Source organism: Vulpes vulpes, chromosome 6 (genome assembly GCF_048418805.1).
Source record: "Vulpes vulpes isolate BD-2025 chromosome 6, VulVul3, whole genome shotgun sequence".
Classification (NCBI taxonomy): domain Eukaryota; kingdom Metazoa; phylum Chordata; class Mammalia; order Carnivora; family Canidae; genus Vulpes; species Vulpes vulpes.
In genome coordinates this window covers 126,664,468-126,686,044 of record NC_132785.1, presented here as the reverse complement: position 1 = coordinate 126,686,044, position 21,577 = coordinate 126,664,468, and the positions used below count along the sequence as shown (strand labels likewise).

Here is a 21,577-nt window from a genome sequence, read left to right as displayed (position 1 = left end):
TTTGTTATCTGAAGGAGGTATTTCATCCAACTTCCCTTTCTGGGAATTGAGGTGATTCTCAGTAAGGAGAGAAAAGAAACTGGTTTCTGTCCTATCCTAGTTTCAGTATTATGCTCATTGATTTATATAGAGTAGCCTAGTTGGGACGCCTGGCTGGCTCAGGGGTTGAGCATCTGCCTTTGGCTCAGGGTGTGATCCCGTCCCACATCAGGCTCCCTGCATGGAGCCTGCTTCTCCCTCTGCCTGTGTCTCTGCCTGTCTCTTTCTGTGTGTCTCTCATGAATGAATAAATAAGTAAATAAAATCTTTACAAAAGTTACTCCTCAAGTTTTTGTGTTTGGTTCAAAGAGTTATTAGAAAAGTAATTAGGGACGCCTGGGTGGCTCAGCAGAGGAGTGCCTGCCTTTGGCCCAGGGCGTGATCCTGGAGACTGAGGATCAAGTCCCACACTGGGCTCCTTGCAAGGAGGCTGCTTGTCCCTCTGACTGTGTCTCTGCTTCTCTCTCTCTCTCTCTCTCTCTCTGTCTCTCATGAATGAATAAATAAAATCTTTTTTAAAAAAAATTAAATAAAGACACAAAATAGCCATTTATTGAACCTGTACTATGGAGCCAGGGCTGTGCTGGTTAACTCCCTGTGTTGTCACACTCTAGCCACACAGCAGTCTTGTAGGTAGCGTTACCGTCAGTCCCACTCTACAGTTGAGAGGCTGAGACTCCTTACGGTTAAGTAACGTATAGGACACCACTGGAGAGTGTGAGTTGTAGCTGCTTGAGTTTGTATCCCATCCCTTCCAGTAGTGTTCACTCAGGAAGGTTCCATAGCTTCTTCGCCTCGGTTTACTCATCTGTGAAATGGAGACAACAGACCTTCCTCACAGGAGTGCCATGAGGCTTTGGTGAATGGATGTGTATAAGGTTACGATTTGTGACAAGTCTTAAAAAAAGCTGGGTGTGGTTTGACCACACCCTGGAGCCCTAATAAATAATACTCCGAATGGATTATAGCTTGCTTTACAGTTTACAAAATGCTACCTTCTAGTTTTTCCTCATTTCTTCTCATAGCAGGTGTTGAGATAGGCAAAGAGATTCCTGATTGTGCCACTCTATTTTTTTTTAATTTTTTTTTTTTTTTATGATAGTCATACAGAGAGAGAGAGAGAGAGGCAGAGACACAGGCAGAGGGAGGAGCAGGCTCCATGCACCGGGAGCCCAACGTGGGATTCGATCCCGGGTCTCCAGGATCGCGCCCTGGGCCAAAGGCAGGCGCCAAACCGCTGCGCCACCCAGGGATCCCTGTGCCACTCTCTAGATGAGAAAGCTGACATTCAGAAAGGGGAAGTGACTGACCCAAGAGGGCACTGACCGTGACCCATCTCGGCTCCAAGGCAGCATCAGGTGGTGTACCCTGTGTCCCACCTTTTTCAAGGTTAATAGTAAATAATGACTAATAAAAGTTGCAGGTACACCTTTTTCAGAGATCTGCAGTGAAGTAAGATAGCATGTAAAATGGACAGGCTATATATCATTTTCCTCGTTTGGAGCCCAGAACAGATAAGGCCCTACCCTCCACCCTAGATAAGACCTTGTCCTGGACCCCAGACCTTGCTTAATCTGAGAACAGAGCAGCTGGCCAGCAGAAAAAGCCATTTGTACAATGACCTACTGCTTATGGCTGCAAGGGCGTGGGACTCATCCCCAAAAACAATTAAGATAAAAAGTAAATTGCAGTTTGCCAAATGTTTTTAGTTCTGATGAACTTAGGTTTGTTAAAGCACTTTGGTATTCACAGTGTGTGCAAACACAAGTCCTTCCCGGTGCTGGGCACTGAGTGAGACCCACTTGGCCTTAGTGGGAGGAGTCCCACAGCCCATAAATCAGAGCCGTTCCTTCAGTCCTCACCATTGGTATCTGTTCTTCCTCTTTTCTCCCTTTTCATGGCCCAAAATTAGTGCTTACACTTTTATTAATGTTATTATATCCGTGTCCTCTCCAACCTTTTTTGGAAAGATGAAGGACTAGGTAGATGCAGGAAAGATAAAACAGTTACAGTGGCTCATTAATCTCTCCCTTCTCCTCCCCCCCCCCCCCCCCCCCCCCAGTTTTGTCTGGACTACTGACACCCTAGCCAGCTGTAAACCTAGATCCTGGAGATGGCGGACATGCCCAACGGTGAGCAGGGGTGTGCGTCCCCGCTGGAACTGTTCAACAGCATAGCTGCTCAGGGGGAGCTCGTGCGGTCCCTCAAAGCTGGAAAAGCATCGAAGGTATGTTATTTCGTTGGGCTCTCTACACGTGTATTTAAACCAAGCCTGAGGGGATCCCTGGGTGGCTCAGCGGTTTGGTGCCTGCCTTTGGCCCAGGGCGTGATCCTGGAGTCCCGGGATCAAGTCCCACATTCGGCTCCCTGCATGGAGCCTGCTTCTCCCTCTGCCTGTGTCTCTGCTTCTCTCTCTCTCTGTCTCTCATGAATAAATAAATAAAATCTTTAAAATAAATGAACAAATGAATGAATGAATGAAAATAAACCAAGCCTGGGGTCATGCAACCCAGGAACAGAAAGTTTGCAAGACTCTGTTCCCTCAATAACTGAGCTATTCTGATTATAACCTTAAATTCATTTTCTCCTTGATGATGCATGTGGTCTACAACCACCGAAATCCAGCAGTCATCTATACCCTGCCTCTTCCGAGAAACAAACATTTCAGTTCTTTCAGCTGATTCTCTCAGAATCACACTTTTATATTGCTCTTTGTTGATATTCAAGTATGGGGCTTTAACTGTGGAAGATGAGTCGTTAGCACTTCTGTCAACATCCCATGTCCCGTGCATGTCACAATACCAGCATCGATGCTCTTCTGACTGCGTAAATGCTACTGACAGCTGACCCACGGAGTAGAGTTGGAGTGTTTTTCCTTTCCTGCCCTGGAGTTGATACTTGTCTGAATTCCTCTTGGCTCTGTGTTTTTGTGTACAAATGGTTATGGCTCTCCAGGCCCCTGCCAGTTGGGTGGGTCCCCTCCAGAGGCACTCACCAGCCAGTCTGCAGCTCATCTCCAGAAGGTCTCACCTAGGACCTCTGCCTGCTCAGGACTACTGTCTTTCACCGTCCACATTGCCCACCTTAGGCCCTTCCCTCGCCTCCTTGTTGGGTCTTTGTTTCCTGATCCTGTGTCTTTCATTCCTCCTTTGTTTACTCTCTTGACAGAACAGATATTCTAATGGTATCTGAAAAAATTTCTAGCTAAAGAAATAATTTGATAAGCAAGAGTGCGTATGGAACCCTAGGGCAGAAGTGATTTTCTCACAGAATTCGGAAGCCAATGCAGTCTTCACCTGGCTTCCCCAGTTGGCTGTGGCAAAACCGGATGCTCTTCCTTCATTTTTCCTCTATGGAAATTTGCAGGATAGTCTCTTTGTTCCAATATTCTGAAATTTCTTGGGATAAGTACATCCTTTCTAACTAGAAACTTAGGATCCTTAATTCTCAGAAATTCTTTTGTTTCTGATTTCTTCTCTCCTGTTTTCTCCATTTATGGATTTCCCCTACACACACACACCCCACCCCACCTCCCCGGAAACCAGTCCTCTGCTTTTCTTGTTTTTTTTGCCTTCTGCTTTCCATTCTGTTTTCTTGTTCTTTCATGTATACTTCCTCAACCTCTTGTGTTGTCTTTTTTTTTTTTTTTTAAGATTCTATTTATTTATTCATGAGACACACACACACACAGAGAGAAAGAGGCAGAGACCCAGGCAGAGGGAGAAGCAGGCTCCATGCAGGGAGCCCGATGTGGGACTTGATCCCTGGTCTCCAGGATCAGCCCCTAGGCCGAAGACGGTGCTAAACTGCTGAGCCACCGGGGTGCCCATCTTTTTTTTTTTTTTTTTAAGTAGGCTCTTCGCCCATCATGGAGCTCGAACTCCCAATCCTGAGATCAAGAGTTGAATGCTCTACCGACTGAGCCAACCAGGCTCCCCTTCCTCAACTTCTAATCTTCCAGTTGTTTTTCATTTATCCCATCATTTTTAACTTCCGTGAGCTCAGTTACTTTCTCAACGATGTCCCTTCCCTCATTGCACCCCATTCTTGTTTCCTAGGTATGATAAGTATCCTTTTATCTCTGAGATGATGGTTTTCCTGGCATTCTCTGTGGGACAGAAGAGCTGGGCTGTGTGGCCATCCCTAACACTACCTGCTCCTGGTGTCTTCCCCCTGCTGTGTAGAGCACCCCTGGTCTAGACACTTGTAACTGGACCTCCTTGATACAAGACTTCTGTCTGGAGAGGTGGGCAGGTATAGAGAACCAAGCAGCTGCTTCTTAGACAGATTTTGCACTGTGCTCCTATTTCATAGCCCACATTCACCCTAACTTCAGAATGCCCCAGCCCTAGGACTCTGCAGCATTGTAATCCCAGTGTTTCCACAATGTCCTCATGTTTGTTCTGCTCAGTCCGTGGCCAGTCATCCAGCAGCTCTACAGCTTCCAAAATCTTGTTGGTGGCATTCTCTTCTCATTGCCTTTGTCCTCATGGGGTTGTACCTTTCTGGAAGGTCTTCCTGCTGTCACTGCAGGATGTTTCAGAAGTGTAATCTGTGCCATCTGCATCTTTAATCCATGTGAGCAATGCCTTTCATTCTGCGATGCCTCCACCCTTAGGTTACTCAGCTTCTTCATCTCCATGACTTCCTTGTCCATCATTTGCAACCCCTTTTGTCTCCTTTTCAGAGTCCTGGGTCCTCCCCAGTTGGTGTCCCATCCATCTTGGCCTCCCATTCATTCTTCCACCCAAAGGAAACTTTGACTCTTTGGACCCCAAAGAAGTCATTACACATTAAAAGAAATAAATAGTACTGAAAGAAAGCGATGTCCAAAAAAGGAATTCATTATTCACGGGAAGAGGTTTACACACCAGATAGGACTCAGTGGATGAGAATAAGATGTTTTTAAAACTAAAATAAATAAAGGATCCAAATGTTAATCATTTGCTCTTTGAATCCATTCTTGAAAACTTGACAGTGGTATCTGTGTCAATGTCATGTTAAATTCAAACAACATTTAATAAGTGTTCGTAGTTACCAATTCTTAGTGATCTTCAATTATGTTCATTATTAAACAAGCAGTACTTAACACAGTTTAGAATTACTCTTCCAAGTGTGTTCTTTGACTTATGCAATCAGCTGACCTTCAACAAGAGAGATTAGAGGCTGCACAATGGAGTCATGAGCTAAGTGATGAAAATTCAGAAATAAATGTATTTTACCCAAGAATGTGTTATAATAGAAGCACCTGGTATTTTAGAAATTCACTTTATGCAAAATACTCAAGCCACTCAAGGAGTACCAATATTGTGAGGACACCGTGGGCTCTTTCTCCAGCTGTCTCTGCATGTGTCTCAGCCATAGTACTTACTGTTCTTTTCTGTTCTGTGTACTAAAGGAATAAGATCCCCTGCTTTCAGGAACAACTCACTAAAAAGCAGGGTGTCTCTTGGGGGGATAGGTAAGAATCTAGGGGCTCTGAGGGGATACAGTGGCTGAGGGCATGAGCAGTTTGGGCAGGACTCAAGAAATGACACAGTATCACAGAGGTTAAGATAGCACAGTCTTGTTTCTTGTGCTTTTAGTTTAAGTAAGCTTTTTTAATTGAAATACACCATTTATTGGGAAAACTATGAGCTCATAATCTGACAGCTTACTGAGTTTTCACAAAATGACCACAGCTATGTAACCAGCATCCAAATCAGGAAACAGGATAGTAGCACCCGGAAGCCGTCCCTGGGCCCCTTTAGTCACTGCCTCTACCCTCTGCCATAGGCCTACCCCATGAACAGTTCTCTTTGTGTTGGAACTTCATATATAATCAGCTTGTACAGAGCCTTTTTTTTTTTTTCCCTCTCCTAGAACATCAGCTTTTCTTTTTTTTTTTTAGAACATCAGCTTTTAAATTCTGTTTCAGTGTCCTGGTCCATGTTAGATCGAGAACAGGAAAATAGACCAGGCAAGCTTGCCTGTCCATTTAAATCGCATTCTGACTACAAACAGTTCTCAAGCAGGGACACAGGTTAAATGTTTGACTTTCAAAGAGCCTCCTAGTTGCAAGCAGAGTTAGAACAGATAGAGTACGAAATGTCAACAGAACCAGTGATAAAAGGGTATTGACTAAAGTGTACTTCAAAGCAAGGTAATTCTTCCCATGGATAATTCAATAAATCATGCTTGCTAAACATTTATTTTGTTACACTGAGGCTAGGTACTGCAAAAATGAGATGAGTAACTTACCTACTTTTCCAACCTGGGCAAATATCCTCTCTCTTAAATGAAGTATATCGATGGATTTACTGAGCCCACAATTTTTATTCATTGTAATAACGAAATCCAGATCATTTCAGAATGTGAAACATAAATCCGTGTCTGCAGACCTGCCGCACAGTAAGAGTTCTTTGTGGCTCAGGTGCTGTACCTGAGGCAGCATCACCCTCCAAATGGAGGGTGGTGTTGTCCTGCCTCTCTGCTTAGGAAGCCCGCTTTATATAACATGTGTACATTCTAAATGGGAATGTTTGTACTTCCTTTGGCAAGCAAATTGGCCTGTGTATATTCTTTGTTTGTGATCTAATCCAGCAAGGCCAATTACAGGAGTAGAGCTTTGGGGCATAGCATGACTAATCTGCCTAATTAGGCCTGCTCTTCCAGAGGCCAGCCTTCATGGGTGGCTCGTGTGGGCTTCTGGAGCAGGAGGTCTCTACCAGATTTCCAGAGTACTTAAGGATATATTTTTACATTTGTCTTTCTTGCGCTTATTTTTAAACATTCAGTATGCAAATACTTTGGACAGCTTGATAAGACTCCAAAATACCATAATATGACTATTTCTCACTGCATCCCTCCTTAATTTAGGATTTGAAAGCCTGTTTTTGTTGCTTTTATCTGTTTCCCTGATGTCTAGAGTTGTGTTACTGTCCTCGGTAGCATTGTTTAAGCTTCAACAAATACTTATTTCAAGTGTGCGGAATGTAAAAACAAGGTCCGATGTAGAATTCTGTATACTCAGTGCAGGGAGCATGTCACACATATTTCTTGGCCTAAGTGGCATTGAAGCAACCTTTAACATATTCGCTGTGTCATAAATAACTGTGTGTCGTAACCATTTGTACCATAGTGTCTCATAGTAATCCATACCACTAGAACAGCACAAAAATAAGACATTTGGGCCACGACTTGCCGTGTGTCTGTGGGCAAGCTCCTTCACCTCTCTGAGTGTCAGAGGCTTCAACTGGAAGAGCACAGTGACTGTGGTGCCTGCCTCCGAAGGGTGTCGTGAGGCTAAGGAGATAACGTGTGTGGGGGCACTTAGCACAGTGCATGCCACGTAAGAGCAGTCGTGTTCAGCAAAATGTTAGCTATGGTGGTATCTTTAGCCTTCATCCTTATTTCCTTTGTCCAGGATGAAATCGATTCTGCAGTGAAGTTGTTGTTATCACTGAAAATGAGCTACAAAGCCACCGTGGGGGAGGAGTATAAGGCCGACTGCCCTCCAGCGAGACCAGCACCTGAGAACAGTGGTGGCCTGAATGCCGCAGAAGCTGAGGAGGACTTTGTGGATCCGTGGACAGTACAGACAAGCAGTGCTAAGGGCATTGACTATGACAAGCTCATTGGTATGTCCTGAGAGAAAACCCAGCTTCTATAAGTGATTCCCTGGAGTTGATCCCATCAGTGTTTTTTTTTTTTTAATTTTGAATTATAAAGCCAATCAAGCTTCAATGCCAAGAAAAAATAGATCCTAAAATCTTTTTGTCATGCATTACATCCCAAAAGATTGTTTTTAACAGATAATAATATAAAACTTCACAATAACGATCTGTAATAGATAGCTTAGCATAAGCTTTTTCCCTTTCTTTGAGCGATTCAGAACTTAAGTTGGAATAGTATGTTTGAGTCCTTTAAAGCACCTCTCTACTTAATGGTTAAAGTCAGGAATGGATTACCTAAATCTCTTTTCCAGTGATACTGATTGTGGAGCTGGAAAGCTGGACATCAGCTTAAGAAGAGTAACTCCTCACAGAGCAGGTGGCCACTGGCAAGCCCTTCCTCACAGGGCTTCCTGCTCAGGGAAGAGGAGAGGCGTTACTAAAATGTTTTTATCAAAGTCAAAAGCCATTTTTCATAATTTAAGTCATAGACCATCAGTGAGGGAAAATTTGTTTGAATTCAAGTTAATTTAATGCAGCAAATTAAATATTAAAATTACAGTGGTCAATGTCCATACATTATACCTTAATAAGCATCTGAAAGAAGGGAGGTATGAAGAGTTGCTAGGCAGAATGAATTCTGGATATGCTTCGCATCAAAATCCAATCCCAAACAAAACAGTGATTTATTCTGTAATTTGTTTCCTGTTTTGCTGATTGTGATTTCAGCTGTCCTTGTTAACATGAAAGACATTTGACTCTAGGTTGAGAGAAGGGCCTGGGAGCAGAAGGCCTAAAAAGGTCTGGGTTCATTTAGATTGCACACAATACACTAGTTTTTCCCCTTCAGTATTACCCGGTTGCCAAACCTCACACCACCTAAGATAGTTCTGTCTCGTTCCAATTCTGTTTTCCAGTTCGGTTTGGAAGCAGTAAAATCGACAAGGAGCTGGTAAACCGAATAGAGAGAGCCACGGGGCAGAAACCACACCGCTTCCTGCGCAGAGGCATCTTCTTCTCACACAGGTCAGGGGCTTCCCCTCGTCCTCTCCTTTGAATCCCAGACAAGCTGCCTGCTCTTGGGGACAGTGATAGCCAACTGTCTGAAGACTGGGGGTCCACCTTCTGTCCATAACCAGCTGTGGGGTCATGGCCTGTCCCCTCATCCTCAGGCCCTTTATTCATTTACAAAATGTTTACAAAGTGGAGGCCACATACACAGCAGATGAGATATATGCCAGGTTATGCCCTGTAAATCATAAAATGTCATAAAGACAAAAGAGGTTTCTACGTCCAAGTTGAACGTTTCCCAAACGATAAGCAGTGGGCTTCCTGAAATTTTGTGCCCTCTTCCTGCTATTGTCCTGGCCTACTCATAAATCCTATCATCAAAAGAGAAACTAACAGAGTGTACCTGGAAGAGACTATCCCTACCCTAGACTATAAATTCCGTGTAGATAATAATCAGAAAATGGGCAGGTTCCAAGTTTTCTTGCCTCACCCATCCCACGGGTTAGCCCATTTTATGGGACTTAGTAGGGTTGTTCTGTTCTGCTTGCTCCTCACGTTTACAGGAGAGCACGCACAGGACCGAGCTCAGCAGTCTGCTAGAACTCAAGTTCTGCGTGCCAAAAACTCCGGACCCTGCTCTGCCTTCGTTCTGGACAGAGTATAATCAAACTTTTTTACCTTCATTTAATTCACGTTTTTAAAGTATACAGTTCAAGTTTTTAATATGGTCTTTAGTGTATTCGAAAGGTTGTGCACCCATCACCACCACTAATTCCAGAACATTCTCCTACCCCAGTAAGAAACCCCGTCCCCATGAGCAGTCACTCCCCCACCCACACCACTGGCAGTCATGTTTTCAAGTTCCCCAGTGTGGTGGCCTGTATTCATATGCCCTTCCCTTTTATACCTGAATAGTGTTCCGCCGAATAGATAGACCCCATATTTTGTTTATCCATTTACCAGTTGCTGGGCATTTGGGTTATTTTCACTTTTGGGCTCTCAGTGATGTTGCTCTGAACATTTGTGTACAAGTTTCTGTGTGGACAAGTGTCTTTAGTTCTCTTGGTGGGAACACAATTCCTGCATCTAGTAGCTCCAGAATTTTCTGAGGAACTACCAAACTGCTCTCCATAGTGACTGTCATTTTGCATTCCCACCAGCAATGTACAGAAAAGAGTCCTAGTTTTTTTTTTTTTTTTTTTTTTTTTTTTAAGATTTTATTTATTCATGAGAGAGAGGCAGAGACACAGGCAGAGGGAGAAGCAGGCTCCTCGTAGGTAGCCTGACATGGACTCGATCCCAGGTCTCCAGGATCATGCCCTGGGCTGAAGGCAGCACTAAACCGCTGAGCCACCCGGGCTGCCCATGGGTCCCAGTTCATATCCTCACCAATACTTACTATTTCCTACTTTGTATATATATGTTTATAGCCATTCTAGTAGGTATGAAGTGGTTTTCCATTGTGTTTTGACTCATGATGTTGAACATCTTTTCATGCGCTCATTGGCAGTTTTTATACATCTTCTCCCCCCCACACACACACACACCTTTTTTTTTTTTTTTTTTTTTTTTAAGATTTATTTATGGGACACCTCGTAGCTCAGCAGTTGAGTGTCTGCCTTAGGCTCAGGGCGTGATCCCGGGTTGGAGATCAAGTCCCACATTGGGCTCCCTGTGAGGAGCCTGCTTCTCTGTCTTTCTATGTCTCTGTCTCTCTCTCTCCATCTTGCTCATGAATAAATAAATAAATCTTTTTAAAAATTAAGGATTTGGGGATTCCTGGATGGCGCAGAGGTTTAGCGCCTGCCTTTGGCCCAGGGCGCGATCCTGGAGACCCGGGATCGAATCCCACGTCGGGCTCCCGGTGCATGGAGCCTGCTTCTCCCTCTCCCTGTGTCTCTGCCTCTCTATCTCTCTCTGTGTGACTATCATAAATAAATAAAAAATTTTTTTAAAAATTAAGGATTTATTTATTATTCTAGAGAGAGAATGAAAGAAGGGGAGCAACCAGGAGGGAGGGGCAGAGGTAACAGGAGAGGGGGAGAGAATCTCAAGCAGACTCCCCACTGAGCACAGAGCTAGAGCTGGATGCAGCAGGGCTTGATCCCAGGACTAAGAGGTCATGACCTGAACTGAAACCAAGAATTGGAAGCCTAATCAACTGAGCCACTCAAGGGCCTTCCTGCCTATTTTTTATATATTCTTCAGTGGAGAATATCTACCCTGATCCTTTGCCTACTCTTTAATTATTTGTTTTTTTTTATTATTGAATCATAATAGTTTTTTGTGTGTTCTGGATTCTAGTTTCTTACCAAATGTATGATTTACAAATACTTATTCCCATTGTATAGATTGTCTTTTCATTTTATTGATAATGTCCTTTGAAGCACAAAACTTTTTGATTTTTATGAAATCTAGTTTATGTTTCCTTGGTTGCTTAGATAGTGTCATATCTAAGAAACTATTGCCTAATCCAAGATCATGAAGATGTGCACCTATATTTTCTTCCAAGAGTTTTATGATTTTGGCTCTTACATTTAGGTCTCTGATCCATTTCAAGTTAATTTTTTTTTATTTTATTTATTTATTCATGAGAGACACAGAGAGAGAGAGAGAGAGGCAGAAACACAGACAGAGGAGGAAGCAGGCTCCATGCAGGGAGCCTGACGTGGGACTCCATCCCGGGTCTCCAGGATCACACCCTGGGCTGAAGGCGGCGCTAAACTGCTGAGCCACCAGGGCTGCCCAATCAAGTTAATTTTTATATATGGTGTGAAGTAGGGTCCAACTTCATGTTTCTGCATGTGGATATCTAGTTGTCCCAACACCATATTCTGAAGACTGTTTTTTCCCTAATTGAATTTTCTTGGCACTCTTGTTGAAAATCAGTTGACCTTATATTTAAGGGTCTGTTAAATTTAATACATAGTCTTGATTACTATGGTTTTGTTCTAAGTTTTGACATTGCAAAGTGTGAGTTCTTCAGCTTTATTCTTCTCAAGATTATTTTGCCTCTTCTAGGTGGTTCGCATTCCTGAGTTAATTTTAGAATCAGCTTGCTAATTTCTGCAAAGAAAAAGACAGCTGGGATTTTGATACTATTGCACTGAATTTGTAGATCAGTTTAGGGAGTATTGTATCTTAAAATGTTAAGTCTTCCAATCCATGCACATAGAATGTCTTTCCACTCAGGGCTATAGTTTCTTTCTGGTGGTGTTTTATAGTATTCAGTTACAGGTCTTACACGACTTTTGTTAGATTTATTCCTACAGTTTTATTCTTTTTGATGTTTTACAGGTAGCATTTTCTTAACTTCATTTTCAGATTGTTCATTGTTTCTTCTGAAAGAAAAACACACTCTTCTGTGTCTCCTCAATTTTCAGCACTTTGCTACAACACCATTTCATGGGGCAGCCCAGGTGGCTCAGTGGTTTAGTGCCGCCTTCAGCCCAGGGCATGATCCTGGGGTCCCAAGATCGAGTCCCACATCGGGTTCCCTGCATGGAGCCTGCTTCTCCCTCTGCCTGTATCTCTGTCTCTCCCTCTCTATCTCTCTCTGTGTCTCTCATGAATAAATAAAATCTTAAAAAAAAAAAATTTCACTTCTGACACCAGATGTGTGGCTTTCCACACATCAGGCAGTTCTGCAACACCAGCTAGGTATTCTACAATTTAACTCGGTCCTGATACTGTCCATTTGGTCCTGACACTGTCCATTTGGACTATTGGGTCCCTCAGGTTAAAGGCTTGGTCCTAAAAGACAGCCCCCCCCTCAGCCTACTTCAGATGCTAGTCAAAGTCCAGGTTGTCATCTGTAGACATCTTATAGATCAACCAGCTATAAATCAGAGGTTCCCATAACCACCTCCTGGGGTTCAATTAATTTGCTAGAGCAGCTCACATGACTTAGGAAAACAGTTTACTTACAAGATCACTGGTTTATTATAAAAGGATATAACTTAGGAATAGGCAAATGAAAGACATGCAGAGGACAAGTTATGTAGGAAGGGGTGGGGATTCCATGCCCTCTCTGGGTGTACCACCCTACCCACACCCACACATGTTCACCAACCCAGAAGCTCCCCAAACCACATCCTTTGGTGTTTTATGGGGGCTTTATTACATGGGTATGACTGATTATATCATCGGCCATTAGTGATTAAGGTCAATCTCCAACCCCTTTTAGGAGAAAGGGGTCAGAAAAGTACCAACCTTCTGATTTGGATTGGTTCCCCGGCAACCAGTCCCCATCCTTAGGTTACCTAGGAACTTTCTAAAAGTCACCTATTAATATAAACTTAGATGTGGTTGAAAAGGGCTTTGTTATGTGAATGTCATATTTATCCCTCTTATCATTTAGGAAATTCCATGGATTTTAGGAACTCTGTGACAAAGACCAAATATATTTCTCATTATAAATCACAATTATCTCACTACTCTATAGAAATATAACTGACTTTTGTCTGTTGATCTTATATCCTGCAGCTTTCCTTATTTCATTTATTGGCCTAGTAGGTTTTGTCTTTTTTTGAGGATTCTATAGGATTTTCTGTAGAATCCTACATTCTATAGGATTTTGAGAATTCTATAGGACATTATTCTATATGTAGAATTATGTCACCTAAGAATGAAGCTAATTTTACTCTTTCCTTCCAGTTTGGATATCTTTTTTCTTGTCTGATTGCTCTGGCTGGAACTTTTACTACAGTGTTCAAATAAGAGTGGTGAGAGTGGGCATCCTTTTACTCTTCCACCATTAGCTATGGATTTTCCATAAATGCCTTTGATTATGTTAAGGAAGTTTCCTTCTCTTGGTTCATTGAGTATTTTTATCATGATAGGTGTTAGATTTTGTCAAACTCTATCTGCATCTGTTGAGATGATCATGTGGTTTTGTCTTCTGTTACTATAGTGTATCACATTTCATGCATTTTTGTATTTTGAACCAACTTTGCATGCCTAGGATAAATCCCACTTGATCATGATATATCATCCTTTTTATGTTGCTGGGTTTGGTCAGAGAGTTGCTGAGGATGTTTGTGTCTGTACTCATATAAGAATCTGTAGTTTTCTCTTGGTACCTTTGCTTGGGGTATCAGGATAATCCTGGCCTCAGAATAAGTTTGCAGATATTCCCTCTTCAATTTTTTTAGAAGGATTTGTGAAGGATTGTTAAAAAAAATTTTTTTTTTTTTTTTAAGATTTATCCAATTCATGGGCCACCCGGGTGGCCCAGCGGTTTAGTGCCTTCCTTCAGCCCAGGCCGTGACCCTGGAGACCCGGGATCGAGTCCCATGTCAGGCTCCCTGCATGGAGCCTGCTTCTCCCTCTGCCTGTATCTCTGCCTCTCTCTCTGTGTGTCTCTCATGAATAAATGAATAAATTATATTTTCAAAAAAAGATTTATCCATTCATTTTAGTGATAGAACATGGGGTGGGGGGAGTGAGAGGGACAAGCAGACTCCCTGCTGAGCCTGACATGGTGCCTAACCCCAGGACCTGAGATCATGACCTGAGCCCAAATCAAGTCTGATGCTTAACCTACTGTACCACACAGGTGCCCCTATTAATGTCTTTTTTTTATATATATATTTGATAGAATTCATCATGAAGCCGTCTGGTTCCAGGCTTTTCTTTGTGGATCATTTTTTGATTACTAATTCAATTTCTTTGTTACAGATCCGTTCAGATTTTCTGTTTCTTCTTGAGTTAGTTTGCTAAGTGCTTCTCTCCAGGAATTGGTCTTTTTCATCAGGATTGTGTAGTATGTGGGCATACAATTGTCCTTAGTATTCCTTTCTCATCCTTTTTATTCCTATAAAGTCAATAATGTCCCTTTTTTCATTCCTGACTTCAGTAGTCTACTTTTTTATCCCTCCTTGGTCACTTTAGCTCAAGGCTTACCAATTTTGTTGATCTTAAATCAGAACTTTTTATCTTAGCATTTTGCAGCTCTCACTGCCCATGGAACTTACTTTACTTCATTGTAGTGACCTTTAGTCTCTTGGCTTAGGTCGTCATAGGATTTGAGAATGCCCCTCTATCTGATTTTATCATCCGTAAGGTAGGGCATTAGGGGAGAAAGAGCATGGGCTGTCAAGCTGCAAACTGTGGGCTTTGACTGTGCTCCTTCACTGCAGGAAACCATCCTCACAAAGCGGAGCTTGGTCAGCAAGCCTCAGTGCATTCCCTGCACTCCCTGGAATGCCTTGCCCCCAGGCACTGATGAGAGGCTCTCAAGGACTGCAGGAACAGCCCATGGGACAGCCACATTGTGTTCTCTCTTGTAAGCCCATAACAGCCAGAGAAGGACTCTTTTCTTCCAGAATTAATTTTTTTATTCTTTCCTTATTTCAAAAACAGTGTATGAATCGTCCCTTGGAGGTTTAAAAAAAAAAAAAAAACCCTAAACACAAAAAAAACAGTTCTCATAATCCTGTGAGCCCAGAGAGGAACACTGTTAATCATCGGTGTGGGGTATGAAGAGGAGTCACTTGTTAGAATACTCTTGTATGGAGTCTCCTACCCAGACCTCTGGAAAAGGTCCTCTTTTATTTTGGGACATTTTATCCAGAAACAAAAACAGTTATACCCTAGAGTAGTGCTTTCACACTGTGGTGAACATTGCGATCACTGAGGGAGCTTCTTAAAAATACGGATTCCCAGATATCACCTCTTCCTGAAGGTGGGACCCAGGTAGAGGTGATATGACCAGGTGATTCTGATGCACAGCCAGGAAGGAGGACCCTTCGTATACATTATCTGTGAACCCCAGTTCTAGGGGAGGGCAGATGAGTCCAGAGTGACTCCCAGGTGAGGACACTTGGTCCCAGCCTGGCTGAGGAAGCCCAAATCAGATCTCTAGCTGAGGACTTCCCTCCACACTTCCAGGAGGTCTTCCTCACTCCCATCCCTGAGTTAGGACTGTGTGGAACTGTGCAGTCTTCCCCATTCAGGGTCTCCAGAGACTCAGGACTGAGGGTTCTGACTAAGAATTATGTAGTGTTGGCTTGGTGTCATTCCCAGGAACAGGTGTAAAGCAGATGGTATGTGAACACCAGTATTTGAAGTTTCCAAAGGGGTTCCATCAACTGCCTAACTATACCTCTCTTTTATCCCAGGCCTACGTGTCTTATACTTTTAAAACAATCACAAGAGAGGGGCACGCGGGTGGCTCAGTCAGTCAAGCATCTGCCTTTGGCTCAAGTCATGATCCCAGGGTCCAGGATCAGGAGCCAGGTCAGGCTCCCTGCTCAGCAGGGCGTCTGCTTCTTCCTCTCCCTCTGCCCTGCCCCTGCTCATGCTTTCTCTCTCTTTCTCTCAAATAAGTAAAATCTTCAAAAAAAAAAAAAAAAATCATAGGAGAAAGGAAACCATGTCATAAGTTTCCTGTCATTTTTCTAATTTGGGCACCAAGAATAACAAACTCTAATCATTGTGTTTTCTCTGTCTCTTGCAAGTGAGCATTAGCGCTTTAGTGTTTCTCTCAGAAAATCACACCATTTCCTCTTCTCTTTTTTTTACTTTAGAGATATGAACCAAATTCTTGACGCCTATGAAAATAAGAAGCCATTTTATCTGTACACGGGCAGGGGCCCCTCTTCCGAAGCAATGCATGTAGGTCACCTCATCCCGTTTATTTTTACAAAGTAAGTACTGCATCAAATGCCTTTTATCACTTTTATTAGTGAATCAGGAATGTTAACTTATAAACCATATCTAGAGTGACAGGACACCCCTAGTTTATTAAACAAACAAGGTATGAGGGACCTGGTGCCTTTGTGGCTTCTGTTCATATTGTTTCTGGTGTCACTTTAGAAAGCATGGCAGGATGGAGCAAGCATTGCCTTAGAGTTAGCCAGCCTGTTTTCTCTTGTCCCTGTCTCTGTGACCATAGCAGAGTTACTTTACTGAGCCTTCAATTCCATGTCTGCAGGAGGGGAGTGATGATACCTGCCTCCTAAAGCAATCACCAGCCTGCAATGTAGTATAAAGCAGCTAGCACAGAGCTTAGTTAATACATGTAGTTCCAGCCCCACAGCATAAGATGGTGTGATTGCCTAGACAAAACTTGATGGACCCTGTTGGTAAGAACTGTGTTTTTGGATGCAGAACGGGAAACGAGATGGCAGCCTTCTTCCCTGGTGTCTTGTAGGTGGCTGCAGGATGTGTTTAATGTGCCCTTGGTCATCCAGATGACAGATGACGAGAAGTACCTGTGGAAAGACCTGACCTTGGACCAGGCCTACGGCTATGCCGTGGAGAATGCCAAGGACATCATTGCCTGTGGCTTTGACATCAAAAAGACTTTCATCTTCTCTGACCTTGACTACATGGGGTAAGGAGAGGGTGCCTGGCTGCCTTCTAAAAAAGCAGATGTAGACGGCAGGTCCTCGAGCCCATGCTGGGTCAGACATATCTGAAATGGCCTAAAGACTTGGGGAATGATTTCCTTCCCTTATGAAACATTAGGATGTGGTTTATTGGTCTCGTTCACCAGCTGAGGTTCCCATTCCCAGCCTGGGACAGAATTGAGGTTTCTCTCCAAGGACAGTTTGTCAAGTTAGGGTCTTTCTCTTTCTTGCAGTACCTTTTTTGTCGCAGAAAAAAAGACTCCCAGCACATTCAGTACTGGGAGTAGTACTTCAGTACTTCACAGTCCAGTTGTTTAAATCTGCCATTCAATAGCCAAAATATTGCACTCAGAAAATCCTTGAATTGAATCTTCTGAGGTCTTCACCATCCCAAACAACTACCAAGAAGTGTGTTAGAAAAATAAGACTTTGTCAGGTGTCCCAACAAGAATATGCTGTTCAACTCAGCAAGTACTTCCTGAACACCTGAGATGCCATGCTCCTCGCGAGGCACTGGTGATCCCCGAGGATGTAAGAGGTGTGGCCCCCATCACTGAGGGCTCGTTATCAGGCCAGGGTGCGGTGAAAGCATGGAGCGGGCTGTGTTGAGACTAAGGGTGGAGGAGCTTGCTTATTACCATTTCCCCAGAATATCTCCTTTATAGGATGACTGGTGGCTTTATATCCAAAGAGAGAAATAGTCACCTTGGTAAGAATTTTGGCCTTTCTACCAACTAGTAAATGAATTCATAACTTACTTTTTTTATATATATCATTTATTCATGAAAGACACAGAGAGAGAGAGGGAGAGAGGTAGAGACACAGGCAGAGGGAGAAGCAGGCTCCATGCAGGCAGCCCAACGTGGGATTCAATCTCAGGTCCTCAGGATCACACCCTGGGCCGAAGGTGGCACTAAACCGCTGAGCCACCCCGGCTGCCCAATTAATAACTTTCTAATATTACCTGTGAGATTTTTAAAATCACGTCTCTGTGGGCATGGAGGCATTGTGGTGTCCTTGAGGAAACACGGTCTTTGAAGGAAGAAAACAGACCCGGGTTCAAGTTCTGGCACCTCTGTTTAGTGGTCATGAGTCAGAACAAGCCTGGTCCACAAAATTGGGTTACATGAGACGTTAGGTGTCATCATTATTATAATTTTCATGGCGCTTTATTTAACATGTCTCCCTCATTCCTTAAAAGGACCCGATTCACCTGCTCGAGCGCTTAGCCATACCCTGGGTCCTGCTGCTTTTTTTCAGGGCCGGGCTGTGCTGGCAGCTAGCTACCCAGTCACTGCGTCCTCTGGTGCTGCCATTTGCCTCCCACAGCAGCCCCTCACGGCCTCATCCCCCAAAAGCCAGTGCCCTCCAGAAAGCACAGATGGTCTCACCACGCCCCCACCTGCACTTCTCCCACTTGTGTCATCATGATGAAGTGTTCACTTTCCATTTAGCTCACAGGCCCCTCTCTCTTGGAGTACCTGTTTTGTCGCAGAAAAAACATTTGGCCAGTGTTCCTCTCCAGCATCACTGCCACCTCTAGCTAGATGAAACACTCTGCAGTTCCATACCCCCACCCCCACCCCGTCTTCTCTACCCAGAGTTCCCACCCCCCTCCTGACCTCACCTCTCCCAACGCAGAGGAGGCCTACTCAGTCTCCAAACACATGGGCAAGCATCCCCTCTTCTTGGGAGCTGTCCCTCCTACAGCCAGATTCATATGTGCCCCTCAGCAGCCCAGGCTCCACCTTGGCCATATCTGGTATGGGGTGAGGGGTGACCCTATCCCGCTAGGTCAGTAAAACAGTTACGGAGTGCTCTCTGTGGCCAGTATCCTCCTAGGCCCTGAGAACACAGCAGTGAGCCAAGCAGAGTCCCTGCCTCCCTGAACTGAGGTGCTGGTGGGCTGGGAACAAACACTTCTTATAAGCCCACAAAGATGGCCAGAGTGGTAGGCATGTGAAGGGGAGTGAACTTTTGAACAGTGCACGTGAGAGGGCCACCAGATGACTCATCCTCCTCTCAGCACATTCTGAGAGAACATGGGGTCTGTGGTGACTTGCCTAGCCTGTCTCTGCTCACAGCACTTGGTATCCTCCACCTTTGCTCTGCACCTATGCTCCCACCTTTGCAGGAACTTCCTTTTTCTTTTTTTTTCTTTTTTTTTTTTTTAGGAACTTCCTTTTTCTACATTAACCCAGAGTAGGGATGAAAACACAAACAACATGCAAATCAAAGGGTCAAAGGGTCCATGCTGCCTCTTCTTGGAAAGACCTCTTAGGTCGAACCTAAAGTCAGGAAAGAAGTTTTAAAAGTTAAATCCTGTTTTCAAATGTCTTATTCCCTTTAAGAGTATTTTAAACAGTTGGGCATTTTACTTTTTTCTTGAAATTTAACTTAAAATTCAGGTCTTTGATTTAACAAAGCTCCTTCCTGGTCTTTAGGGGCTGAAACTATAAATAAGCTACCCTCCAGCCTCTCTTTGGGTGGGAATGAAGCGGCCGGGGCCCTGAGAGGAAAGAAGCCTGTGGCAGGCAAGGCTGGCTCTGGGCACCCTGTCAGCGCACACTTTCCTGGCTCTGCACGTGGGCCCGGAGAGGCCTTCCTGCCAGGAGCCATAAGGCATGGAAAGACACCGCCCCAGGAACCTGAGAGCTGGTGTTCCAAACTCAGCTCTGCTCCCGGTTGATTTGGTTCCTTTGGGCAAGTCCTTAGATTCTCTGAGCCTCTGTTTTCCTGTAAGTCGAGGGTTTGGTATTAGAGGCAGTCAGGCGGACGCGTTCGTCTGCATGCTCATCCTGACCACCGGTTACTGTGTGATAGACACCTGAGTTACCTGCCCTCTGCCCGCTTGCTCAGCCCACTCATTCACGCAGTAGGTATTCCTTGATCATCTACTACAAATCACACTGACCCTGGGGAAACAGCTGCCAGAAAGCAGCCCACAACTGTGTCAGGGAGAGTCGGCAGGTAACGATGACAAGCCAGGTGGTGATGAGTGCTATGAGGACAAAGGAGGGGGTTTGCTCAGTGGCCAGGAGGTCATGATGCCAACGCCACAGTTTCATGAGAACTTAATGAGGTGCAACATATAAAGTGGCCTTCGAGGAGTACCTAGTGAGTGTTCAGCAAATGTATGATCTAGAAATCACATTCAGCATGTGATTGTCACATGTCACATGTGAGTGTCACATGTCACTGGTCCTGTATAAGGTAATCTGGAAAATGTGCTTTAAACTGTGTGAGTGTGAAGGGCAAGCATTCTCCCCCAAGGCAGTGTGTGGCATTCAGCCATCACTCAGGTCTGTTCCTTGTCCACAGGGGCGAAGTCTTGGCATGCAGGCCCTGTGTCACACTGCATGGGCACTCAGTGCACCCCTGGGAAACCAATCCCCTGCCTGGGGAAGGCTGTAGCGTTCATGGGGCAGCCCCTTCACTCATCCTCTAGTCTGTGTGGCGTGAGCACTGGCTGGCAAAGAAGTAGCCAATCTTCCGAGTAAGGTCAGTTATCTTACTCAGAAGTACTGCTCAGATACCACAGGGCTGGCGTCCTGTCACAGGGAGTACCATAGACTTCCCTCCACGTGGGGCTGAAGGCTGTCATGTAGTGTGACCACAGGTGGAGGAAGGCTGGCCACCTGCTGATTTGTCCTGGCGGTTAGAATTTGCAGTTGCCTCCACCCGAGGATGCGTGGAATCTTGCTGCGGCCCTCTCCCCAGGTGGCAGACAGCTACTTGTCATCATTAGGGTGTGAGCAGCGTGAAGCATGCTGTGGTCTCCCAGGACCCCTCTCCAACAAGAGGTAGTTCCTGTCTCAGCAGGACCACAAAACAGGCATCTTTCCAGGGAGCACTTCTCATGGTGTTGGGTTCCTGGCGCCTCTTCTCTCTCTGACACTGTTCCCACCCCCAGCCAGTGCTCTGGGCCCGAAACTCAGCAAGCTACCAAGTGAAAGCCCCTCTCTCCCCTATCCCTCTCCTGCTGCTGAATGGAAGGGACTCTGCTCAACCTGCCACAAACCCTGGAGCGGGGTCTTTGTTTTTATAGCCCTCCCTGCCTCCTGGCTGCCCCCGACCCAGGCAGCCAGTGCCCCTGGATTTCTGACACCCCGTCCTACTCCCACCCCCCACTGTCACCCTAAAGTCATTGAGGAGTTTTCCATCTAGGGACAAAGGCTTAAACTCCTTCAAAAGCTTCCGGACGTGAGAAAAGCATACATGTTGCAGCCAACCGAGTCTGGGTGTGGATCCCAGCTCCTGTACTCTCTGGGTCTGTGACATGACCCTTAACCTCTCAGAGCCTCGGTGTTTATCTGGAAAGTGCGAAGCTACTGCTTCAAAGTGAAGTAGAGTAGTGTTGACCCATGTCCAGCACTTAGCAGAGCTCCTGCCACATGATACAAACATGTAGTAAACGTTAGCTTTCCCACTTTTTCCTTTTCTGGAAAATGGGAGAGTAGAGCTGCTAAGTATTAGAAATGCCGTGTAAGAAGTCACTCTGGGGGATGCCTGGGTGGCTCA

At 44.6% G+C, this 21,577-nt stretch overlaps 1 protein-coding gene across 7 annotated transcripts in view; it reads left to right on the top strand.

Annotated features, from left to right (window-relative positions):
- The window catches only part of WARS1 (tryptophanyl-tRNA synthetase 1), a 34,563-nt gene that overhangs the window by 3,753 nt on the left and 9,233 nt on the right, over positions 1-21,577 (top strand). For 4 of the 7 annotated variants that reach the window (XM_072762315.1, XM_072762320.1, XM_072762316.1 and 1 more), the window contains 5 exons: positions 2,102-2,266; positions 7,445-7,658; positions 8,609-8,717; positions 16,232-16,351; positions 16,858-17,040. In XM_072762315.1, the coding sequence (XP_072618416.1) occupies positions 2,153-2,266; positions 7,445-7,658; positions 8,609-8,717; positions 16,232-16,351; positions 16,858-17,040 (740 nt within the window). In that variant the 5' untranslated portion in view covers positions 2,102-2,152. Of the gene's footprint in view, positions 1-1,141; positions 1,429-2,101; positions 2,267-7,444; positions 7,659-8,608; positions 8,718-16,231; positions 16,352-16,857; positions 17,041-21,577 lie in introns of all 7 variants that reach the window. The other 3 variants (XM_072762319.1, XM_072762321.1, XM_072762317.1) reach the window with 2 other exon arrangements.